This window comes from Malaclemys terrapin, chromosome 1, assembly GCF_027887155.1.
Source record: "Malaclemys terrapin pileata isolate rMalTer1 chromosome 1, rMalTer1.hap1, whole genome shotgun sequence".
NCBI classification, from domain to species: domain Eukaryota; kingdom Metazoa; phylum Chordata; order Testudines; family Emydidae; genus Malaclemys; species Malaclemys terrapin.
In genome coordinates, this window is record NC_071505.1 from 54,222,486 (window position 1) to 54,248,672 (window position 26,187).

The 26,187-nt window shown below is 43.2% G+C and overlaps 1 protein-coding gene across 3 annotated transcripts in view; it reads left to right on the forward strand.

Moving 5' to 3' along the window:
- PDZRN4 (PDZ domain containing ring finger 4) overlaps nt 1–19,172 on the forward strand; it is a 368,942-nt gene extending 349,770 nt beyond the window's left edge. For all 3 annotated transcript variants that reach the window (XM_054024438.1, XM_054024447.1, XM_054024456.1), the window contains 3 exons: nt 8,148–8,249; nt 11,555–11,671; nt 17,012–19,172. In XM_054024438.1, the coding sequence (XP_053880413.1) occupies nt 8,148–8,249; nt 11,555–11,671; nt 17,012–18,532 (1,740 nt within the window). In that variant the 3' untranslated portion in view covers nt 18,533–19,172. The remainder of the gene's footprint in view (nt 1–8,147; nt 8,250–11,554; nt 11,672–17,011) is intronic.
- Nucleotides 19,173–26,187: the final 7,015 nt, after the last annotated feature.

The following is a 26,187-nucleotide window of genomic DNA, read 5'->3' on the forward strand; positions in this document are numbered from 1 at the left end:
TAGTGTGAGTTATGTAAAGTGGGATAAGCAAGAATGTATTTTATGAAAACTCTAGTCAAAAGATATAATTGTTGGGTCACAGGCATCAACAATTTTCATTCTTTTTGCCCCACAGTTTGGGGACCTCTGACTTAGAGTAATATTGAGCATGGGTCAGAAGCTTTTGAGATTGTGATTCTAAAGGCCATTCCTTAATGTTCTGGAGGGGGGGCTTACCTGATGTCTATTCTTTTCTCTCTCCACCACTTACAACTGAACCTTTCTGATTTCGCTGGTGATCCACCATTCAGCCAATTACAGTAACTCCTCATTTAATGTTGTCGCACTTAATGTTTCAATGTTATGTCCCTGCTCAATTAGGGAACATGCTCGTTTAAAGTTGTGCAGTGCTCCCTTATAACGTCGTTTGGCTGCCTGCTTGTAAGATTCTGTGGAAGAGAATTGACTTTACAAAGAAGCATTGCACAAGTTCCACTTCTCTGCCTCCTCCCCCTCCCTCCCAGCGCTTCCCCCCCGTCTGGCGGTGCTTAGGACTTTCTGGGAGGGAGGGGGAGGAGGGGAGACTCAGCGCTTCCCCGCTCCTGCCCCTCACTCCCAGAAAGTCCTAAGCGCGAAGTGCTCGGAGGAAGGGGGAGGAGCAGAAAAGCCCCACGTCTCCACTCCTCCCACTCCCTCCCAGAAAATCCTGAACGCTGCTAAACAGCTGTTTGGCGGCGCTTAGGACTTTCTGGGAGGGAGGGGCAGGAGCGGGGAAGCGCCGTGTCTCCAAATTTCCTTGGAGCCGAACCTAACCCTCCGCATTTACATTAAATCTTATGGGACAATTAGATTCGTTTAACATTGTTTCACTTAAAGTTGCATTTTTCAGGAACATAACTGCAACATTACATGAGGAGTTACTGTACTCTTTTTATTCTTCATTTCTGATGATCCAGGGGTTTCTACATGGCGCCACAGTCCACACTACAGGGATGTAAATTATAGAGCTCTCTAACGTGCCATGCTTTTGCCTCCCCCTTACCCCCAAATAAACCCTACTGGTGCAAACTAAAAGGTACCTCGCTCATGTTAACAGACTTCATGAACTAGGTACCTTTTAGTTCTCACCAAGAGAGTCTAGAAGGGGCATTAGAGCATAACATATTAGCGCTCTTTGCAATTCAAACTTCTGTAGTCCGGACTGCGGCTCTGTGTAAACAAGCTCTCAGATTGTTCTGCCCCTCCAGATTTGAGCTGCATTTCTCAAATAAAGCACAGTGTCTGTCAACAGGCCTCACTATCAGTTGCCTTCAACAATAACAGCAGGAATAAAAAATGCTCTGAAGCCTAAGGAGTGGTTAGTGTCAGCTCTCTCTACATATTTATCTAGCAAGGCCCTCTCACAAAATGATATTCACAAAAAGTACAATCATTGTTCGTGCAAGTAGTTCTTCAGTACCAGGCAAATTGGTTGAAATTATAGTAAAGAACAGAATTATCATACACACAGATGACCACCATTTGTTGGGAAGATCAACGCGGCTTTTGTAAAGGGAAATCTTGCCTCACCAATCTATTAGAATTCTTTGAGGGGGGTCAACAAACATGGACATGGGTGATCCAGTGGATAAATAGTACTTGGACTTTCAGGGTACATCTACACAGCAAAGAAAAACCTGCAGCTGGCCCATGCCAGCCAATTCAGGCTCGCAGGACTCAGGCTGCAAAACTGTTTCATTGCTGTGTAGACAACCAGGCTCTGGGATCCTCCCGCCTTGCAGGGACCTAGAACCCCACCCCAAGCACAGAAATAAAACATCCCTGCAGCCCGAGCCCCATAAGCCTGAGTCAGCTGGCACAGGCCAGCTGGGAGTGTCTAGTTGTGTAGACATACCCTCAGAAAGTCTTTGACAAGGTCCCTCACCAAAGGCTCTTAAGCAAAATAAGCTATCATGGGATAAGAAGGAAGGGCCTCACAAGATCAGTAACTGTTAAAAGACAGGAAACAAATCATAGGAATAAATGGTCCATTTTTAGAATGGAGAGAGGTAAATAGTGGTGTCCCCCAGGGATCTGTACTGGCACCAGTGCTGTTCAACATATTCATAAATGATCTGGGAAAAGGGGTAAGGTGAGGTGGCAAAATTTGCAGATGATACAGAATTACTCCAAAGTTAAGTCCAAAGCAGATTGCAAAGAATTACAAAGGGATCTCACAAAACTGGATGACTAGGCAACAAAATGGCAGATGAGATTCTATTTGATAAATGCAAAGTAATGCACCTTGGAAAACATAATCCCAACTATATATACAAAATGACAAGATCTAAATTAGCTGTTATCACTCAAGAAAGAGATCTTGGAGTCGTCATGGATAGTTCTCTGAAAACTTCTGCTCAATGTGTAGCAGCAGTCAAAAAAGCTAGCAGAATGTTAGGAACCATTAGGAAAGGAACAGATAATAAGACAGATAATATCATAATACCACTATATAAATCTATGGTATGCTCACAGTTTGAATACTGCATGCAGCTCTGGTTGCCCCATGTCAGAAAACATATATTAAAATTGGAAAAAGTACAGAGAAGGGCAACCAAAATGATAATGGGTATGGAACAGCTTCCATATGAGTAGAGCAGGGGTCAGCAACCTTTCAGAAGTGGTGTGCCGAGTCTTCATTTATTCACTCTGATTTAAGGTTTCGCGTCCCAGTAATACATTTTAACGTTTTTAGAAGGTCTCTTTCTATAAGGCTATAATATATAACATAAACTATTGTTGTATGTAAAGTAAATAAGGTTTTTAAAATGTTTAAGAAGCTTCATTTAAAATTAAATTAAAATGCAGAGCCCCCTGGACTGGTGGCCAGGACCTGGGCAGTGTGAGTGCCACTGAAAATCAGCTCACGTTCTGCCTTTGGCACGCATGCCATAGGTTGCCTACCCCTGGAGTAGAGATTAAAAAGATGGGACTTTTCATCTTGGAAAAGAGATGACTAAGGGGGACTATTACAGAGATCTATAAAATCATGAAGGTGTGGAGAAAGTGAATAAGGAAAAGTTATTTACTCCTTCACCTAATACAAGACCATGGGGTTATCCAATTAAATTAATGGGCAGCAAGCTTGAAACAACAAAAGGAAGTACATCTTCACACAATGCAAAGTCAACCTGTGGAACTCATTGCCAGGGGATGTTGTGAAGGTCAAATATATAAATAGGTTCAAAAAAGAATTCAAGGCAGATAAATCCATCAATGGCTACTAAGCAAGATTATCAGGGATTAAACCCCATATTCTGGGTTTCCCTAGCCTCTGACCGCCAGAAGCTGGGTGTGGATGACAGGGGATAGCTCCCTCGATGATTACCTGGCCTGTTCATTCCCTCTGAAGCACCTGGGATTGGCCACCATCAGAGACAAGATAGTGGGCTAGATGGACCATTGATCTGACCCAGTATGGCCATTCTTATGTTCTCCATTTTAAGGAACTAACCTGTGGGTTCTTCTTTCCCAACACTGCAAATAATACAGGAGATAGGCAGTCATGCCGCTGTAGAAAATCTGTCTGAACAACAGAATGGCATTAAAGGGATACTCTGAGGTTAAATTTGGCCCCAGACTTAGCCTTTATAAAAATAAGCTTTTTTAGAATTCCTCAGACCAACATGTTTTCATTATTATTTTTAAGATCCAGTGGAAACAAATATTCCCTCTGGAGGGTTTGCAACTCAGTATTGCTAATACATGAGAACCTGAAAGTAAAATAGATTAGAAACTAAGTAGGACAGTATTTGTACCTGTGTTCTATCAAAAGGTACCTTGTATCTCTTATTTAAATAGATTCTGCTCAATCTTTTTTGCCCAAATAACATTTTACAGATGTAGTGAAGAGCATTGCCAACCCCAAGTGTTTAAAAATCATGAGTCATTCCCCCGAGAATCATGAGATTAGCCTTAAAATCACGAAATTTTAAAAATAATACATTTTGGTCAATTTTTATTTGCCTTCTGGGGTTGGAGCCTTTGGGCTCACGTTTTCAAGCTTTCCTCTGTGACCAGAAGGGGGAGAAATTGATGCTGGTTGTTAATGAAAACTGACATTCTCACCTAACTCCAGGAGTTGAGGCATTAAGAAATACAGCAAATATCGTGGGACTTGCAATAAAATCATGAGAGATGGAAGCACTGTGTGAGGACCACAGAGGATTTATGCATAGGTCTCCCCTTCCCTCTCAAGCAAGTGGCAAAGAGTTTGGGGAAGGAGCAGAGCCTCAGATTTGGGCCCCCACCAGGCTATACAACCCAGCTGAGCTGGCCCAACGTGGGCAGGTAGTAAGAGCACTCTGTAGCCCAACAGCTGGCCTACAAGTGTTTTGTTAGACAAACTGAAGATTTAGGTGCATAATATTTTATGGGCAATGGGCAAACCAACAACACTCCCATTCTGAGAAGGGGACATAACAGTTTTCAAGCACATAAAAGTTTGTTACAAGGAAGAGGGAGAAAAATTGTTCGCGATGGGCTTAAATTGCAGCCAGGGAGGTTTAGGTTGGACATTAGGAAAAACTTCCTAACTGTCAAGGTGGTTAAGCACTGGTACAAATTGTCAAGGGAGGTTGTGGAATCTCCATCATTGGAGATTTTTAAGAGCAGGTTATACAAACACCTGTCAGGGATGGTCTAGATCTATTTAGTCCTGCCATGAGTGCAGGGCACTGGACTAGATGACCTCTCGTGGTCCCTTCCAGTCCTGTGATTCACAAGTGGGTACTTAAGGGGAGAACTGACTGATTTGTGTGTGTTTGGGATGAGAAGAAATGTTAGCCAAACTGGTATTCAAAAAGGAATGTGTTTCACTTTCTTTTTAACAAGCAGACATTACACATTAGCTAGTTTGAACTACTGTACAAAATTGTGATGTAACCCCACCTTTTTATTTAAGACCTGCTAGTCTCAAAACTACTGGCTGGGACAGTGAATAATGGGTGTGTTGGGAGAGAGACTAAACTCCAACCTTGGGGAAGGCAAAGTCAGGAGTGGGCAATGACTAAGTTTTCAGCACTGAAAGAAGCTGGTTTCCTCCTGGGACAAAGATTTTTGAATCTGAGAGTGTCCCTTTAATGAAAGTCTTACAGGCTCGAATGAAATCTATCTCCTCCCAGCTCAGTCAAAGGGCAAATTATGGGTAGGTATTTAGGTCAGGAAAGAGGGTAGTTTAACTGTAAAAAGAGGAAAATAGCTAGAATGACAGTGGATTTCAGTTTGGACTTACAGAGAGGAAGTTTTAGAGAAATCATGGATTGCCACTACCAAAATCAGAAGTTCAGAATTCCTCTTGTTGTTATACTGGTGTTTTTCAGTTCCCTCCCTTCATTTCAAGGCAACTTTCCTTGTACTTCGACCTCTTTTTACGAATGCCCCTAGTGGTAATTGCTGGTAATGGCAAGTTGCATCTTCACAAACAGCTCTGTAACTGCCAATAATTAATTTAGGCACATGAGTTTTCTGAATTTTGCAAAATCAATCTGATTCCATCCCTCCAATCTTTCCATTTCCACAGGAAACATATTTGCTGAAAACCATAGCTATATTTCTTATCTCAGTATTGGCTTTGGGAATCAAACTAATCTCCAGCGCACAATAAGATCTACAAGATGGCTGTCTAAAGAGGCCTTTATTTCAAAAAGGAAATAAGTTACATTTTGATGTCAGGGCTCATGTAGGAGCTCTTATTTTATTTTCTGTATTGGCCAGAATGTGTTAAAAAAAAAATTCACTGTATTAGAATTGCCCACAAAGAATGTTTGTATTACTGCAAAAGGACAACAGTCCTTTAGTTTGGTGAGATTATGTAGAGATATGATCAGGAATTGAAAAGCAAATGAACTGGCTTCTACATCTGTCTATAATCAGTCCTCCGAGAACAATGAACAACATATGTTGGTGATTTTCCTTTTATTTTTTTTTTAATAAAAAACTACATTTTAAATGAATTCTTGTTGTTTTTTCAACAAGACTAAAACTCTGGACTCCCATCTTTAAGGCATTTTAATGTATTTTAGGTAGATGATAGATTCATTCCATGCCACTTTCTTTTCTTTTTAACGTTTCTGGGTGAATTATAGTGCCAGGCACAGTATAGGCAGACAGTTAATAGATATTAGTTTGAGACCATCAAACTCAATTCACTTGTGAGTGAAGACTCCAGAGGTGAGAGAAGACTGTAGGTAATTCTATTGCATTTTTGTAGACTAATAGCATTACTTGAATGTCAGTGCTGATATGCAGCCAGAAGTTTGATCATTAAGATTAACACCAAGTGAGTTATGTGGGGTTTTCTTTCATAGCCGATGGCACACTGACCCTCCATCCACTCTTATGGATGAGATAACTCAGAGAAATGGAAGATGACAATATCATTACAAAGGGATTGCATTCAGGTCTGGAGAACGCAGCGTTGGGGATGCTTGCTTTTATACTTTTCACAGTAATATAGCAGCTTTCCTCATGTTTTCCCGGATAATTCAAATACTAGCATACTACATACAGCACTCCTGTCTCCTATATAGTCTTCTTAAGTAGCTGAGAATAGTCCGTTTACCTCACACAGCACGCACTGTAAAATAAAGAGAATAGACTGTACAAGGAAGATCCCATAGATCTTGGTTAGTCCTTGTTTGATTTCATCCGTGGACATCAAACTCTGCATAAATGAGGGCCACATAGGCAACTAATTGGTGATAAAATGAGGCATATTGGAGTCACTTTTATCTTTACTATGATAGTGCAGCCTGCAGCTACTACAGGTTCTAGCATGTAATGATCTGTCTTGAGCCACTAAGCCGCTCAGCTCAAGATGCATGCTGAGACCTTATGGGCCAGATCCTCAGCTGTTATAAACTGACATTGGTACCACAGAGCTATGCCAATTTACGCTAGCTGAGGCATCTGGTCCTTGGTCTCTGTATATGCCTGTATCTGTATATTGATGAGGACAGCTGTGTACAAGGAAGTGGGTATCATTTCTCCTGCAGTCCACACTTTGCTCCCTCCACATCTCCATGGAGGAATCTCAAAGATTTTGGTGATAACCAAGCAAACACTCAGTGCATATTTGTGGTTTTATTTAGTCTAAACTAAAACTGGTTTTTCAAAGCAATATGTTCAGGTGGTGCACATGCACATTTGCTTGGTATTTTTCTACCAGGAAGTTCCTGCTACTAGCTTTGAAACTGAACCCCTGCAAAAGGAGATGGATTAACTAGGATGGATATGGGAAAACCTTTTTATTCTATGAAATTATTAAAATCCTTTGCCCTCCAGCCTGTCCCCATTACTTTACAGATGGATTAAACATTTTTTGACAATGCAGTTTGGCACAGTGAGGAAAATCCACTTGTGCTGTGAAACAAACAAAGTGTGTTATTTTTAGGGGAAAAAATGCTTTGTATTTGAAACTTGATTTTTCTTAAACAGCATTTTTAGGTAGAGTTGAATGGGCCTGTAAAATCTATACATTAAGGTATAGTTATTCGTATGATTGTTTTTAACACAAAGGCAGAATTGCAGAGAGAAGTTGGAGAGAAAACCGGTTTTTACAGATGATTCATTTTTTATTTTGATTATCCCAATGGGGATGTTTTGTGTGGTTCTGGACACCAAGTCTCACACACTTATAAAATGATTAAATGAAATAGCAATCAGCAGTGGCCTGTAAGTATTGCCTGGTGAGAGATAATACTGTAGCTCTCTAATTGGCTCTCTACAAGCATACAATATGACTGATTTCAGCTGTAGTATTACCAGTCTTGCTTCCACCAGCACTATTATCTCAGAGTGACACTTCCATTACTCTGAACGGAGAAAGATGAACGTCACCTGTCAGGGGCTGGTTAATTGTGTTGCTAGATGTATGTTGCTAGGGCGCAGGTTGGACATTTATGAACATAACTGCTTCCTCTGATGTCTGCCATCCTTCAACGATCGATACAGCTCTTACAGTAAACGCATAATTGAGTGAAGGCACTTACCACTGAGGAGCTGAAGATGAGCCCATTGTGTGAGTTTCATTGTCCATACATTTACCACAAATGAGCTGATATTTGCCCTTTATTGTGTGTTGCTTTGTGGAAATGGAAACTAATGTGCCACTTTCATTTGTTTTCTAGATAAATGGCCAAGATGTCCAGAATCGGGAGGAGGCGGTGGCATTGCTCTCCAGTGATGAATGCAAGAAAATTGTGTTGCTGGTTGCAAGACCAGAGATGCAGGTTAGAATAAATAGATGCACTGAGCCAGGAGCTGGGTTATAGAGTACAGTCATTGTCATCCATAAGAAATGAACACTGAAAAACAGGATTGCAAAGGTTCATGAAAAAAAATGAGAAAAATATAATTAAAGATCTTTGCCAATCTGTAGCCTCAGGAAAAAAAATAACATTATATTACTAGGAGTTTGTTTACTATTGTACTTGCTAAAAGATTCTTTGCAAGTAAATACAATATACATACACATAAATACAGTTGATTATCTAGTACTAATGTGATACTTAACTAAATGTGAAGTGGAACTTCAAAAAGACATATTTATTGGTTGATGATTCTTACTGATTTCTGGGACTAAATTCACATTCTTCCATGGTTTGCACCTGCTTGTGGCAGGATTGAAGTGGGCCCTGGGTGAGGATTATTTTTTTAAGCAATGTTTCAGTAAACTCTCCAGTTAGATCTTGATAATGGGCATTTGATGACAATGCTATTCAGCAAACCTACTCCTATCTAACTGTTTTCAAGAGAAACTGGTCGCATGAGGTTTCTCGTCAAGTACAAATTATTTAATAGGAAATAGATATTTTTCCCACACAATTTTAAAATATACTTCCAGCTTTTAAAGAAAACCGATGCCTTGCAAAGAAATTTTTTTATATCTTTGCAGTGGGAGATGTCAGGCTAATCATCAAGGTAAAGGAGAGGAAAGAGAGGATTATTTCTGCTTCCTTTTATATTCCACCACAAAGCAGAAAAGGACATTACATTGTCACTCTTCTCTCCATCTGTCAGCAGTCCAAGCGAAGTCAGTTATGTTACCATTTGTCTCTCATATTATTGATCTGATTTTTTCAGACTTGGTGACTACATATTCTCTTCACATTAAATTGAATAAATGTAACTCAGTGTCACCCAGAATCCCGGCTTGAATCCGGTAGTTATATGCTGAAATTTGATCTTGCATATTTCCTTTATGTTCTTAGCCTTTCTAAATGGCTCCTAGAAAACTGGCTATATATTAAGGCAGAGTTAAGCTATTCACCTCAGGTGTAAGTAGCTAGGTTATATCCCTTCTTGGTCTAGAGACCCTTCAGAAGCTTTTCAAAGATTTGTGTGAGGATTCTAGCTATTTTTTTTTTAATTTCATTTCAGTGGGGCTCTTGCAGGGACAGGGATCCACCTGCCAGACCCAGTTGTAGAAACCCAACAAAAGATCTGATCCCGCCTTCCTCAAAGCTTGTCTTCATCGGAATGTTATACCGGTACAAGCCAAGATGTGAGTTTAAACTGATCTAGTTATACCGGTATAAGTCCTCATGTGGACACTCTAATTCCAATATATGAGGGCCAGTTTTCAGTTTATCTTATGTCATATTGGAAGGGGGTTAAGCAAATTTGAAAATAGCCATACTTATTCCGGAATAAGAGTGTCCACAAGGGAGGTTTATACTGGTATAATATATCGGTTTAACTATATACCAGTATAATTATAGTTAACTGGTATAACTGGTAATGCTTTCATTTGTAGACAAGCCCTTACTAAGACAAACACTCACTGGAGAAAAAAGGGCAGGATTAAGTCCTAATCTTTGAAGCTTTCTTTTAGAAAGAACTCGTAGTGGCACTGTTTCAAGGACTGACTGCTGGCCACATCCAATAACTAACAAGACAAGCTTCTCTGACTAGTTAGCATTGATTATTAATCAGTTAATATTAAAAACTGAGCATACAAGAAACATACACAAATAACCGTGTGAAACAAAGGTGTATGTGCACACGACATGCATCAGTGCACATATTGCCATATTGGATCAGACCAGACCGGTGCTCCATCTACTGCAGTATCCTATCCACAACGGTGGACAGCACCAGATGTTTGCAAGGAAGCTATAAAAATCCTCCGAAGGACAGTTGCTGAATTATCTGCCCATAGGGGAAATTTCTTCCTAATCCAAGGCAGTTAGTGGTTTGCTTGTGCTGTGAAACTTGGGAGTTTATATTCTTTATAAGGTCAAAGGGTTGACTATACCTAACAAATAAAAGCATTTGAAAAACCATGAATGAAACCTCAACATTGATGTTCTAAGTAGATACCATAATATGGTAAAAAGTGCCACAGAATGTCAATCAACATTTTATACCTGTCTAATGTTTGGCTGGTTTGTGGAGGGATTTTTTTTTTTTTTTTTAGCTTGCTTGTTGTTTTAACCAATTAGTATCTCTGGGCCAAAGGTCCATTGGCTTCAATTGAGTTGTCCCTGTTTACAACACAAAAGAATTTAGTTCTATGTTGCATTGTTGCATACAATTACACTGTTTCTAGCTTCTGTGATGTCCATAAAATTTTACAGGTAACTTGATATTTTCTCAGACGCTAGAGTAGTTTAATTAATATTTTAATTTCTGCCCTCCCCAGCTCTGTCACCTTCCTTCTGTTACCTGTTTCTGCCCCTAAAACACTGCCATTAGCAGGCATTCAACACTACTTCATTCCCCTTCTAGTGATAGTATTTTCCTTTTTTACCCCAGCATGCCATCTGGAAAGGGAACAGAAACACAAATGGAGACTTACTGTTGACACGCCCATGCACATAATACTGTATGTGTGTACAGCCACATCTCATTAACTTGACTGAAATAGTAGGCCTCCATTGTCCTCTTTTTATAATACTGTCTTCAACGAATATGAAAGTAATGTTTTAATCTTTTTAAAAAAAAAAGTCAGTTCAAAGATAGAGCCAAAGAACAAAGAAGTTTAGTCATTGCATCAGTCAGCGCTCCCACCCCCTTTTTGTTTGTTAGTTCATTCACGTGGAAGAGCAGTAAGAGAAATGTGATGGAAACCCAGTGTGAAGGTGCTGTTGAGGTTCAGGCACTGGGACACAACCCTGGGGTGGAAGTTGTTAAAGGAGGAAAGAGCCCAATTATCTCATGGCCCTATTAGTATCATTGCAGTTCTTTTAACATTGGGGCTCTTGGAGGTAATGAATATGACAGCTCCAGGATTACGTGGTATGCCTTTCAGACATTTTGAAAGGAAATAATGCTCTGTGCTGTGCAATCTCCTTCATTATGAGAGAAAATCAGTCATACTGTTTCAAGAAAGGATAAAAGGCCTAAGAGTCCCTGTGTTTTGTTTTGTTATCATCTTTTTCTTCTTTTTGGAGAGGCAAACTATGGGAGCCTGGTATTCTGAAGAGAATCATTATGATAAAAAGAACTAGTCAGGCATTGCCATTTGGGTTTACCCTATTTTAGCATGCATCCCCACTAACATAATGCAATGTACTAATGTATTCTTTTGCAGCTGGAGGAAGGGTGGCTGGATGATGAAAGGAATGAATTCTTAGAGGAGTTAAACTTGGAAATGTTGGAAGAACAGCATAATGAAGTAATGCAGTTCACAGCCAATGAGGTGGAGCAGGTAGGAGTGACACTAAATGTATCATTGGAAATTTTGCTAGGTGTATTTTTCTATTAAGAGAGAATGAAATGATAAGTCAAAAAATGGAATCAAAGGTTTTGATAGCATTTTGTCATGAGGATGCTCTGAACTGCAGTTCATTCTCGATAAGGAAACATTTTAGAAATAAATGTTTAGGCTGGATGTGAGAGGGTAACATTTTAGCAGAATATGAGAGGAGTAAAGCACTGATTCTGCATTTTCTCTCAGCACAATATTACAAGCCCTTTTACATACAGGGTCTTGTGTATTGTCACTTTTTATTTATGAATTATATCAGAGTCACCTGTCAAGGCCATAGCCAGGACAGGGCCCCATTGTGATAAAGACAATATGGACATATTGTACAAGATATGGTACATATATTGCTATGTAAATTACTGCCTTATATAGTGCACTGCTACTATATAGTACTATGTATATTACAAGATGACAGTCTAGAAGTACCTACCTGGGAAACAAATATTTGATTATGGACTCTTCAGTCTAGCAGGCAAAAGTATAACACAATCCAGTGGCTGGAAGTTGAAGCTAGACAAATTCAGACTGGAAATAATTTTTTAACAGTGAGAGTAATTAAACATTGGAACAATTTACCAAGGATCATGGCGGATTTTCCATCACTGGACATCTTGAAATCAGTATTGGATATTTTCCCAAAAGATGTGCTCAAGTTCAAACAGGAATTATTTTGAGAAAGTTCTATGGCCAGTGTTATGCAGGATGTCAGACTAGATGTTTTCAGAACAGACCTATTTTAAGAGTCCCATCTAGTTTGTCATTGAAGTAGAACCCTTCATTTTTCTTTTTCTTTTTTTTTTTCCCCCTGAAAAATTCCTGGGTTTCAAAAAATCCAATATTTGGATTTTTCCAGTTTCCACCGAGATTTTTACTTGCTCAAAATTGCAATCCCAGCTCCCCTCTTGCAGGCTTCCCACTGGACAGCACAGCATGCCTGCATAGGGAAGGGAAACTGTACTTGGTTGATGCTGCGGCTGCACAGTGGAGGAACAAAATGGGCAGGGAACCTACCAAACCCACCAACTGCTGCAGTTACAGGCCGCAGGGAGTGGGAGGCTGCACCTGGGAGAACAGGCCCCTCCTGATCTGTTTCTCCTCCCAACCTTACCTGCCGATGAGTGCCAAGCACTCCCATCCCATCCCATCCCGGTGCTATTGAAACTCCTTAAACTCTTTATTTTAAAAAACTTGAATTTTTGTAATGGGGATTTGAGATAATGGTTTCATAAATAGTAAACACTTACGTTTCTCTATTTGTTGCTTTTTTCTGTCCTCATGCCCCCCAATATTAAACCTGATATTTACCCAGAAAATGGTGAATTTAATTGTTTGCACTGATTTTCACAAGTTTTTAATTTTTTTATAAACTCCTGGGATATTTTTTAAAACTCCAGTCGAGGCTGGGGTATCTCATCTTTAGCCCATCACTGGCAACTCCTCACACCACTGTCAGTCTCGCTTTCATCTTTGTAGGGGAACCGGGTAGCCCACTCTTCTGATTTGGAGAAGCAGGCCCTACTAACCCTGCTCCCTTCCCCTGGATCTCTCTTATCTGATTGCTTCCAACTTAAATAGCACTCTGGGGTTTATGTCCCAAGTGTATCGTGAGTTGTAAAATCAGAGTGGGAACCATGCCTGCATTCCAGCATGATTAGCCATTCTTGCAATATTGAATGTTATCCAATCTGAAACATAGTTCACTTTGAAGTTCACTTATTGCTGGATTGTATGCACTACTAGGTTGGGATTATCATCAACTGCAGTTCTTTTTGCATAAATGCAGCCTACAGAGCCTTTTGGCCTTTCAAACAGAAGTAATTGGGAAGAAGACTGACACTGTACATTCTAAAAAACCTGAATCTTGAATTTTCAATAGATGATGGGTGGAATTTTCAAAAATGTCTAAGGGATTTAGCAGCCTAAGTCCTATTTTCAAAAGTGACTTAGACACTTAGAACCTGAGTCCCAATGGTACTGTATGTCAAATATGGCATTAAGTATCTACATTATTTTCATTCTTCACAATGGAGCAAATGTTTGTATTTAAATTTTGCCAAATGTCAGTATTTTCAGTTACTCTTGCTCAGAAAATCTTTTACCTTAATAACCTTTGGATTCAATTTAGCTAGCAGGTGTAGAGAGATTGTTTCTTCATTTGAACTAGTGTATTCAGAGTTGAGAAATGAATTGGAAGTTGAAAAGGGGGACAAGCTTGTCTTCCTTTTCCAATCAAAGAATAAAAGCCAGGTAGGAGAGGATGAGATCTACTAATTCAAAAACTTAGAGGCATGGGGCCTGATTTTCAAAAGTATTTAGCCACCTAATGAAGAAGATAGGTGCCTAGTGGGATTTTCAAAACTGCTTAAGCAGGTTAGACACCTGATTCCTATTGATTTCAACTTCCATTGATTTCCATAGGAGTTAGGTGCCCTTTGAAAATCCCAGTAGGCACCTATCTGCATGTTTAAGCACCTAAAGACATTTGAAAATCTGGTCTTTAGTCCCACTGGATTAAGTCACTTGCAAAAATGGAGCATAGGTCCCTAAATCACTTAGCCACTTTAGCCACAATTTTACCAAGTCTTAAAAAGTCTTCCATCACAGTCATGCATCAAATGAGTAAAGAAAGAAGTATTAAATGAACATCATAGACAAGAAATACATGATGGTGCAGTAAAAACAGTATATTGGCATGCATTTGGAATGGTAACATTGCTTACATCTCAAAGAAGTGTCAACAAAGTCTTAATAGAGCAGTGCAGCCTGCCAGTATGTAATCTGTGTGCATTCCTCACATCTTAGAGTAAAAACAATTTTAGAAGTGCTTCAGTGTGATTTTAAGTGTTATTGGTACTATTTTTCCTGTCCCTTCTTCCTGTAAAGACAGGATTCCTTAGTTGCTATTAGTGTAACTGTAAAGACCTGTGACAGAAAGAAAACACATTTAGAAATCTCTAAATTTACAGGAGCACTTCTCTGTCCATAATAATATTGCAATTTTAAGTTCCAGCACTCTGGGACCTTCCACGAGATCCTGACCATGAAGGGTCATGAAATAGTAGACTTAAATTTGTCCACTGTCCAGGACTGAATATCTTCTGTCTACCCCTCAAACCAATTCAATTCTGGTGGGAAGATTAGTGTGGGTAGTGGGCAAGAAAGAAGGAAATATTTTTCTGATGCAGATGAACCAGTCGGCTGCCGTCACACGATGATGCTTGTATTTCACCATCACATATATGGTTTTTGAGTGTATGTATATTTGTGTGAAATATACAATGTCAGTATGAAGGATAACTGTTTTTTTTTAAGTTTTAACTGCTAGTGAGAAAGAACCACTAAAATTACTACGGATAGAGATGTTGTCTCCTCAGAGACTTTTGACAGCCCTGTCGTAAATACTGCTTTCTGTTGATCATGGGTTTCATTCTGAATTTAATATCCTCTACCACACTTTTCATTTATTTATTTATCTATTTGTCTATTTCTATTTTTCATTGGGCCACCATTTTCTACTAACAACTGAACAAAAGAGACGAGTTGAGGGGTTCATGATCCTGAAGCAGAAATGATGCAGTGTGTGAGGGTGCATTTAATTTTTTTTTCATATCTTCCACTATCTATCAAGGTAGAAGAAAAACAGCAATTATTATGAGAGTGGTCTCTTGCACTCTGTTTCCTCTCATTGATGCACTGTACCTTTTTCTCCCTTTACTATTACTAACCATTATGTTTAATTGTGTAATTACACCTCCTAAAGGAGAAAACACATTTGGCTGGTGCTGGGTGCACTTAGGCATACAGTGAGTATGCTATATAAATTGCACTTTGGATGATAGTGGTATAAGAAAATAGGGGGAAATGCCTTTAGCACACCCAGTTAGAAAACGAAAAAAGCATGCACTCCTTCAGCGTTGCAGTATCTAATGCTCTTTGCATTAAAGCAGACAATAAATAGGTTAGGTACAATGAGTAGGACATGAATTCAAAAACAACTGCAAAAGGCTTAACATTATGTCCATGACAGGCAGGGAGCCTGCCTGCCGCGCGTGGACCCGCGGTAAGTACCTTTAAGTTCAAACTAAGATACTTTGACTTCAGCTACGTTATTCACGTAGCTGAAGTTGCGTATCTTAGTTCGAACTGGGGGCTTAGTGTGGACCAGCCCTTAATGGTGAAAGGCTATGGGTTAGTATTGTGGAAAGTAGATTTTAACGAGGAAACGAAAAGCCTTCCAAAGGATAGGTTAGGGAAAAGTCTGTTCAAGTTACTTGAACAAGTCCTAGAGTTCAGCTATCAGTCTTCCATTGACATAATGCTAAAAGCAGGTGATGGGAGGGGTAGAAAGGGCTATGCAAGAATAAGCTAACCACTGTGTTGTCTTCAGCTGTGCCAGGGCAGTGTGCACAGAGATCCCTGATATCCCAGCCCCAGTGTCCTACTGCAAATAGGCCTCCTAGTGCCATGCTACATTGCATTGCTCACAGCTTAGGTGGTCTGCCTCATGTACTTTTTGATGTTATGCAGGCATTGCTGGTTGCTCCCGGTTTGACAACAACTCAGCTCCAATAGTCGTGGCCATAATCCAGAGCCAAAAGCCGCACTCCACCTGGTGCTCATTTTCTTTCAGCACCGCACAGTGTTGGCTTTGCTGGGAGGGGGATATTTATTTCCTGACTCTGGGCACTGTTTCAGTGAAACAGGTGTGCTATATTTCATCCACTTGTTTGCTCCCTCCTTGAGGAACGTAGTGTGATCTGGGGAGCCTACAGCATGATGCCCAGGAATGTGTAAAAGCCATAAGCATGTAGGAATTACAGCCAGTCGGGAATTTTCCTCAGCAATGATTTTCTGACAGAAAATGCTGGGTTTTGCTGAAAAATTTTGATTTCCCATCAGGAAAACTGAAATGACAGCTCTCTGGCTGCCCGCTGGGGGAAGGCTTTTATCAATTTCAACCTGCAGGGAGAAAGTGAAATGCAAGATCCTTCCAGATAAGCAGTCAGCAAGTTGAAAGGTAGAAATCCCTTTCTGTGGAAAAAAATCATGTTTTTGACTTTTCATGCTGAATCAGACTGAATTTTTTTTCCAAAATGTGAAATTTTTCATGAAAAGGGATCTCCATCTTCTAGCCAGCTGTAGTAGAAATGGGATTTATTCGTCATTTTAATTCATTCTTATAGATTAAATTAGTTGTTTAAGAAGCACAGGACTGAAAAATATATTTTAATTTAATACGGTCTGTATTTTCTACTAATTATGGTTCACTTATTTTCTTAGCCAAAAAAGCATGAGGAGGAGGACGGCACAACGGACACTGCAACCTCATCATCCAATAACCATGAGAAGGACAGTGGAGTGGGGCCTACAGATGAGAGTCTGCGGAATGACGAGAGCTCAGAGCAGGAGAATGCACCCGATGAGCAGAACAAAACGACACTGCGGAGCACCCGGGAGCTGGGGCAGAGCCAGGATACGTTAGGAAGCATTGAACTCCAGTGCAATGAAAGCTTTGTGTCGGGGGAATACATTGAATCTGATTTCATTGGAAACCAAGATGAGGAGTGTGAAAGGTTCCGGCAGCTGCTGGAACTCAAGTGCAAGATTAGAAACCACGGAGAGTATGATCTGTATTACTCGAGCAGTACAATACAGTGTAACAGAAGGGAGCAAGATGGGGTGGAGCATGAGCTACAGTTACTCAATGAGGAACTGAGAAATATTGAGCTTGAGTGTCAGAATATAATGCAGGCTCACAGGCTTCAAAAGGTGAAGGATCAGTATGGAGACATTTGGGCATTACATGATGGAGGATTCAGGAATTATAATACCAGCGTAGATGTACAAAGAGGTAAACTGGATGATATCATAGAGCACCCAGAGAAATCTGACAAAGACAGCTCTAGTGCTTACAACACAGCAGAAAGCTGCAGGAGCACTCCACTGACTGTAGAGCAGTCCCCTGATAGCTCGCTCCAGAGAATGATCAGCATCACCAACAGGAAAAACCTGAGAAGCACAATTGTAGCTAATCAGTTGTGTCCTGGACAGAGTGGTAGGGAGGTAACCCCATCCAAAACCACTGAGCAAAACAGCACTGTTGAAGAGAAGGAAACGGTTGCAGAAAGTAGCAATTTCACAGAGCAGGAGAAGCAAAGCACTGAGCACATTCCTTACCTGTCTCCGTATCATAGCTCTTCATACCGGTATGGGAATATACCTGCTCATGCAAAGCATTATCAAAGCTATATGCAGCTGATCCAACAGAAATCCGCAGTGGAGTATGCCCAAAGTCAGCTCAGTCTAGTGAGCATGTGCAAAGATTCACAGAAGTGTACAGAGCCCAAAATGGAATGGAAAGTGAAAATAAGGAGTGACGGAACAAGGTATATCACTAAGAGACCAGTGCGAGACAGAATCCTGAAGGAACGTGCCTTAAAGATTAAAGAGGAGCGCAGTGGGATGACGACAGATGATGATACAATGAGCGAAATGAAGATGGGTCGTTACTGGAGCAAAGAGGAGCGGAAGCAGCATTTGGTGCGAGCCAAGGAGCAGAGGCGGCGGCGAGAGTTCATGATGCGGAGCAGGTTAGAGTGTCTTAAGGAAAGTCCACAGAGCGGCAGCGAGGGCAAAAAAGAAATTAACATTCTTGAACTTAGTCACAAAAAGATGATGAAAAAAAGAAACAAGAAAATCTTGGACAGCTGGATGACAATCCAAGAACTGATGACACATGGTGCTAAGTCTCCAGATGGGACAAGAGTGCACAATGCCTTTTTATCAGTTACTACTGTATGAACACAACTATTTCAAAGAGTATACTACCAGTTTAGGTAGAGTACGATTGCCTCGTTCAAGGTGGCATTTTTATATATTTTGTGACTGTTTATAGTTTGACCTTTTTTGTAAGCAAAATTACTTGATAATTTTTCAGTTGTTTTTCACATAATGGTACCTTCTTTAGCCGGCAATCTTTCTTTACTCTGCAATATATTCATAATATTCATTTCTATAAAAAAGAAAAAGAAAATAAAAAAATGGAGGAGACAATTAATTTCTTACCCTAATGTATGTATTGTAAGTTAAGATCTGGATTTATTTCTCTAGTTTTCTTTTTTCTACTTTAGTAACAATACAATACCAAAACAAAATGCTTTATAAAGTATCCTTATTTACTGGCATAACAAGCAGTTAAATTTTTACACCTTATATTGCATCTGTTAATAAGTCACATGCCACGTATTGTTGTACAGCTAAGAATGACCCTTTTCCAACAACCCATTGTACAGTACATTTAACCTGTAAATTGCAATTGTATTTGTCCAAGTAAAGTGTAAGTGGGCAATTCTCCCATGGTATGTAGTGGCATTGGTCATGTAGCTAGCTAATATGTGATAATTGTGAAGATCAAAGAGGAATAAATTATTGCTTATCTTTATCAAGGGTTCTTTGATTTTAATTGTTTGTTTGATTACAGAATGAATTATTTCCACATACATGATTTTTGAAGGATATATGAAGATTTCAAGGACACAGGGCACAATTCATTATGATATTTCATATAGATTAGACAAGTTTCCTTCTGACTTTATCCCATTATAAATTATGTTAAATGGACCTGATCCTGCATTTCTTATTGATGCAGAAGTCAGAATAGGAGTCTTACCTGAGCTATGATTCCACGTGTTCTTAAATCATAGAATATCAGGGTAGGAAGGGACCTCAGGAGGTCATCTAGTCCAACCCCCTGCTCAAATCAGGACCAATTCCCAACTAAATCATCCCAGCCAGGGCTTTGTCAAGCCTGACCTTAAAAACTTCTAAGGAAGGAGATTCCATCACCTCCCTAGGTAACCCACCCTCCTAGTGAAAAAGTTTTTCCTAATATCCAACCTAAACCTCTCCAACTGCAACTTGAGACCATTGCTCCTTGTTCTGTCATCTGGTACCACTGAGAACAGTCTAGACCGATCCTCTTTGGAACCCCTGTCATAACTATAAAGGGAAGGGTAATAGCTGTCCTGTGTACAGTACTATAAATCCCTCCTGGCCAGAGACTCCAAAATCCTTTTCCCTGTAAAGGGTTAAGAAGCTCAGGTAACCTGGCTGGCATCTGACCTAAAGGACCAATAAGGGGACAAGGTACTTTCAAATGTTGGTGGGGGGAAGGCTTTTGTTTGTGTTCTTTGTTTGGGAGTGTGTTCGTTCTCGGGGACTGAGAGGGACCAGACATCAATCCAGGTTCTCCACATCTTTCTAAACAAGCCTCTCCTATTTCAAACTTGTAAGTAAATAGCCAGGCAAGGCGTGTTAGTTTTCCTTTGTTTTTCTCAACTTGTAAATGTACCTTTTACTAGAGTGTTTATCTTTGTTTGCTGTACTTTGAACCTGAGACTAGAGGGGAGTCCTCTGAGCATTTTAAGTTTGATTACCCTGTAAGGTAGGGTTACCATACGTCCGGATTTTCCCGGACATGTCCGGCTTTTGGGGGCTCAAATCCCCGTCCGGGGGGAAATCCCCCAAAAGCCGGGCATGTCCGGGAAAATCGGGAGGGAGGGCTGGGCCGGGGTCGCGGTGCCGGGCGCGCGGTGCCGGGCCGGGAGCCGGGCCGGGGCCGCGGGGTCGGGCCGCCGAGGGGGTGCGCTGGGCCGCGGGGCTGGGAGCCGGGGGGTCGGGCCGGGAGCCGGGCCGCCGGGGGGGTGCGCGGGGCCGGGCCGGGAGCCTGGCCGCCGGGGGGGTGCGCGGGGCCGGGAGCCGGGGGGTCGGGCCGGGAGCCGGGCCGCTGGGGGGTGCGCTGGGGGGGGTGCGCTGGGCAGCGGGGTCGGGCCGCCGGGGGGGGTGCGCTGGGCAGCGGGGTCGGGCCGCCGGGGGGGTGCGCGGGGCCGGGAGGTCGGGCCGGGAGCCGGGCCGCCGGGGGGGTGCGTTGGGCCGCGGGGCGGGAGCCGGGGGGTCGGGCCGGGAGCCGGGCCGCCGGGGTGGTGCGCTGGGCCGCGGGGTCGGGCCGCCGGGGGGGTGCGCTGGGCCGCCGGGGCCGGGAGCCGGGGGGTGCGCTGGGCCGCCGGGGGCCGGCAGTGCTGGGCGGGCCGGGGGTGGTCGGCCGGGGGCCAGGGCCGGCACCCGAGGGCCCGAGCCGACCCAGGCTGGAGCCGCCAGGGGGGCCAGCCTGGGCCGCACCTCCTCCCCCCACACCCTCCCTTACCTGCCCAGGCTTCCCGCGAATTAAATGTTCGCGGGAAGCAGGGGAGGGGGCGGAGACTTTGGGGAGGGGGCGGAGTTGGGGCGGGGCTGGGGGCGGGGCCAGGGCCCCGTGGAGTGTCCTCCTTTTGGAGGCACAAAATATGGTAACCCTACTGTAAGGTTGATTTCCATACTGATTTTACAGAGATGATTTTTACCTTTTTCTTTAATTAAAAACCTTCTTTTTAAGAACCTGATTGATTTTTCCTTGTTTTAGATCCAAAGGGGTTTTGGATCTTGATTCACCAGGAGTTGGTGGGAGGAAGGAGGGGGGATGGTTAATTTCTCCCTGTTGTAGATCCCAGGGGGGGGTTGGAACTGATTCACCAGGAGTTGGTGGGAGGAAGGAGGGGAATGGTTAATTTCTCCTTGTTTTAAGATCCAAGGGGTTTTGGATTTGTTTTCACCAGGGATTTGGTGAGGGTTTTTCAAGGCTTCCCAGGGAGGGAATCCATTGATGGTGGCAGCCGAACCAGAGCTAAGCTGGTAGTTAAGCTTAGAAGTTTTTCATGCAGGCCCCTACATTTGTACCCTAAAGTTCAAAGTGGGGATCCAGCCCTGACATGGTGAATAGCGGTGGGATCATTTTAAACCCAAAAGCCAGTGAGATTTTTTTTTCCTTCTAGCTGCTTGGAAAGCCGAGCTGGAAGTAGATAGATGCATATCTTATCTCTCCTTGCCTGAAGGCAGAGGTGTTAAGTTTTTTTTACAGGTCCTTTGTTAAGAGAAGGGTTCAATTAGCAAATGACTGGTAAAAGGTATTTACAAGCTGAATTGTTTTTTTTTTTTTCTTTTTACATCCTCGGGAGTAGCTAGTTAGAAAGTTACTGTTAACTCTGCAGCAGCCAGAGCTGAGAGCTTCCCAGTTTGTCAACTGCAAAGGGGGTTACCCAGCACAAGAAAACAGGAAAATGACTACCAAAGAAGTAGCTAACAAAATAGAACTGGCCAAACTAGAAGCAGAAGAAAATGAAAGAAAACATCAGAGACTGCTTCAATTAACAAAACTCGAGACAGAGCAGAGAGAAAGAGAAGAAAAAGCCAAAGAGGAGGCCCACAAGAGAGAGATGGAGCTGAAAGAAAAAGAGATGAAGATAAAAGAAAAAGAGATGGAGGAGAGAGAAAAAGAAAGGAACCATGAACTAGAAGTAGCAAAGGCTAAGCAGGATGCACCAGCCAATGCTAACAACCCCCCTCCAGGTACCACTTCCCATCCCAGAAAATTCCCCATCTACAAGGCAGGCGATGATACTGAGGCCTTCTTAGAAAATTTTGAAAGGGCCTGCCTTGGATACAGCATCACTGCAGACCAGTACATGGTAGAGCTGAGGCCGCAGCTCAGTGGACCCTTAGCAGAGGTGGCGGCTGAAATGCCTAAGGAACACATGAACAGTTATGAACTTTTTAAAAACAAGGCCAGACTCAGAATGGGGCTAACACCCGAGCATGCCCGTCGGCGGTTCAGAGCCCTAAAGTGGAAACCGGATGTGTCATTTACCCGTCATGCCTACCACATTAACAAAAATTGTGATGCCTGGGTATCAGGAGCAAATGTTAAATCTCTGGAAGATCTGCTTTCCCTAGTAAAAATGGAGCAGTTTTTAGAGGGTGTTCCTGAGGAAATAGAAAGGTACATCCTAGATAGGAAGCCCAAAACTGTAACTGAGGCGGGGGAGATTGGAGCCCAATGGGTGGAGGTGGCAGAAAAGAAAAAAACTAGTAGCAGTTGGAGCGAATATCAGAAGGGGCAAGCCGAAACAAAACCTTACCACCGGGGACAACCCAAGGCCCCACCCACATCCCAAGGGAAACCCCAGACGCCTTCTCACCCCACCACACCAGTCTCCACCAACCAACCTCGTCCCGGTGATACCTTAGCAGGGCGATGTTTTAAATGTAATGGACTGGGACATATAAAGGCTCACTGCCCCAAGAACCCCAACCGATTACAGTTCATTACACCCCAATCACACCAAAGATCCCCAAACCCAGATGCCTCTCTCATACCCTCGGAGCGAAGGGAAACCTTGAGAGTGGGTGGAAGGAAGGTTACCGCTTGGAGGGACACTGGGGCTCAAGTGTCAACTATCCACCAATCCCTAGTGGACCCCAAACTCATCAACCCAGAGGCTACAGTGACAATTCAACCCTTCGTGTCACAATCTGTAACCTTGCCTACAGCCACGTTGCATGTCCAGTACAAGGGCTGGTCAGGAATGTGGACTTTTGCAGTCTATGACAATTATCCCATTCCCATGCTGCTGGGGGAAGATTTGGCCAACCATGTGAAGGTAGCCAAGAGGGTGGGAATAGTCACCCGCAGCCAGGCTAAGCAAGCTTTCACCCCCATCCCTGTTCCTGAGCCGTCCACCAGGGCCCCGTCTGTGTTACCGGAGACCCAGACAAAGGTGGTGGAACTGGATCCTCTGCCAACGACTGCAACAGCCGTAGTGGATCCAATCCCAGAGACCCAGCCAAAGCCAGTCCCAGAACCGGAACTGGCAACGCAACCAGCACCAGAACCATTGCCAGCCCTGAGTCCAGCGCTTGCAAACCCGTCTACAACTCCAATGCCAGAGGGCACCAGCGAGCCTGAACTGGCAGAAGCAGCAGATAACCCTACCCAAGAGGCTCAGCCAGAGCCTGAGTTACCACATAGTGCACCAGCGGACAGCGGTTCACAGTCAATGGAAACAGCCCCAGCACCTGCATCACTTCCAGAGGGACCAAGCCCCAGTCCACAGTCCAAGGAGGAACTGATGTCTCCAGCATCAAGGGAACAGTTCCAGGCCGAGCAGGAAGCAGATGACAGCCTTCAGAAAGCTTGGGCGGCGGCGCGGAGCACCCCACCGCCTCTCAGCTCTTCTAACCGATCCCGGTTTGTTGTAAAACAAGGACTTTTATACAAGGAGACTCTTTCTGGTGGGCACCAGGAAGACTGGCATCCTCAAAGGCAGTTGGTAGTTCCCACTAAGTATCGGGTAAAGCTCTTGAGCTTAGCCCATGATCATCCCAGTGGCCATTCTGGGGTGAACAGAACCAAAGACCGGTTGGGGAAGTCCTTCCACTGGGAGGGAATGGGCAAGGACGTTGCTAATTATGTCCGGTCTTGTGAGGTGTGCCAACGAGTGGGAAAACCCCAAGACCAGGTTAAAGCCCCTCTCCAGCCACTACCCATAATTGAGGTCCCATTTCAGCGCGTAGCTGTGGATATTCTGGGTCCTTTCCCAAAGAAGACACCCAGAGGAAAGCAGTACGTACTGACTTTCATGGATTTTGCTACCCGATGGCCGGAAGCAGTACCCTTAAACAACACCAGGGCTAAAGGTGTGTGCCAGGCATTAACAGACATTTTTGCCAGGGTAGGTTGGCCCTCCGACATCCTTACAGATTCGGGAACTAACTTCCTGGCAGGAACCATGGAAAACCTGTGGGAAGCTCATGGGGTGAATCACTTGGTTGCCACCCCTTACCACCATGAAACCAATGGCCTGGTGGAGAGGTTTAATGGAACTTTGGGGGCCATGATACGTAAATTTGTAAATGAACACTCCAATGATTGGGACCTCGTGTTGCAGCAGTTGCTTTTTGCCTACAGGGCTGTACCACATCCCAGTTTAGGGTTTTCACCATTTGAACTTGTGTATGGCCGTGAGGTTAAGGGGCCATTACAGTTGGTGAAGCAGCAATGGGAGGGGTTTACGCCTTCTCCAGGAACAAACATTCTAGACTTTGTAAGCAACCTACAAAACACCCTCCGACATTCTTTGGCCCTTGCTAAAGAAAACCTAAAGGATGCTCAGGAAGAGCAAAAGGCCTGGTATGATAAACATTCCAGAGAACGGTCCTTCAAGGTAGGAGACCAAGTCATGGTCTTAAAGGCGCTCCAGGCCCATAAAATGGAAGCGTCGTGGGAAGGACCATTCATGGTCCAGGAGCGCCTAGGAGCTGTTAACTATCTCATAGCCTCCCCCACCTCCAACATAAAGCCTAAGGTATACCATGTTAATTCTCTTAAGCCCTTTTATTCCAGAGAATTAAACGTTTGCCAGTTTACAGCCCAGGAAACAGATGACGCGGAGTGGCCTGAAGGTGTCTACTATGAAGGAAAAAAGGATGGTGGCGTGGAAGAGGTGAACCTCTCCACGACCCTGGGACGTCTGCAGCGACAGCAGATCAAGGAGCTGTGCACAAGCTTTGCACCAATTTTCTCAGCCACTCCAGGATGGACCGAACGGGCATACCACTCCATTGACACAGGTAATGCTCACCCTATTAGAACCCCACCCTACCGGGAGTCACCTCATGCCCAAACTGCTATACAAAGGGAGATCCAGGACATGCTACAGATGGGTATAATCCGCCCCTCTAAGAGTGCATGGGCATCTCCAGTGGTTCTAGTTCCCAAACCAGATGGGGAAATACGCTTTTGCGTGGACTACCGTAAGCTAAATGCTGTAACTCGTCCTGACAACTATCCAATGCCACGCACAGATGAGCTATTGGAGAAATTGGGACATGCCCAATTCATCTCTACTTTAGACTTAACCAAGGGGTACTGGCAAGTACCACTAGATGAACCCGCTAAGGAAAGGTCAGCCTTCGTCACCCAGGCAGGGGTGTATGAATTCAATGTACTCCCTTTCGGGTTGCGAAATGCACCCGCCACCTTCCAAAGACTTGTAGATGGTCTCCTAGCGGGATTGGGAGAGTCTGCAGTTGCCTACCTCGATGATGTGGCCATTTTTTCTGATTCATGGGCAGAGCACATGGAGCACCTGGAAAAAGTTTTCGAGCGCATCCAGCAGGCAGGACTAACTGTTAAGGCTAAAAAGTGTCAAATAGGCCAAAACAGAGTGACTTACCTGGGGCACCAGGTGGGTCAAGGAACTATAAATCCCATACAGGCCAAAGTGGATGCTATCCAAAAGTGGCCGGTTCCAAAGTCTAAGAAACAGGTCCAATCCTTCTTAGGCTTGGCTGGATATTATAGGCGATTTGTACCCCACTACAGCCAAATCGCCGCCCCGCTGACAGACCTAACCAGAAAGACCCAGCCAAATGCAGTTCAGTGGACTGATGAGTGTCAAAAGGCCTTTAACCAGCTTAAGGCAACACTCATGTCTGACCCTGTGCTAAGGGTCCCAGACTTTGACAAACCGTTCCAAGTAACCACAGATGCGTCCGAGCGAGGCGTGGGAGCAGTTTTAATGCAG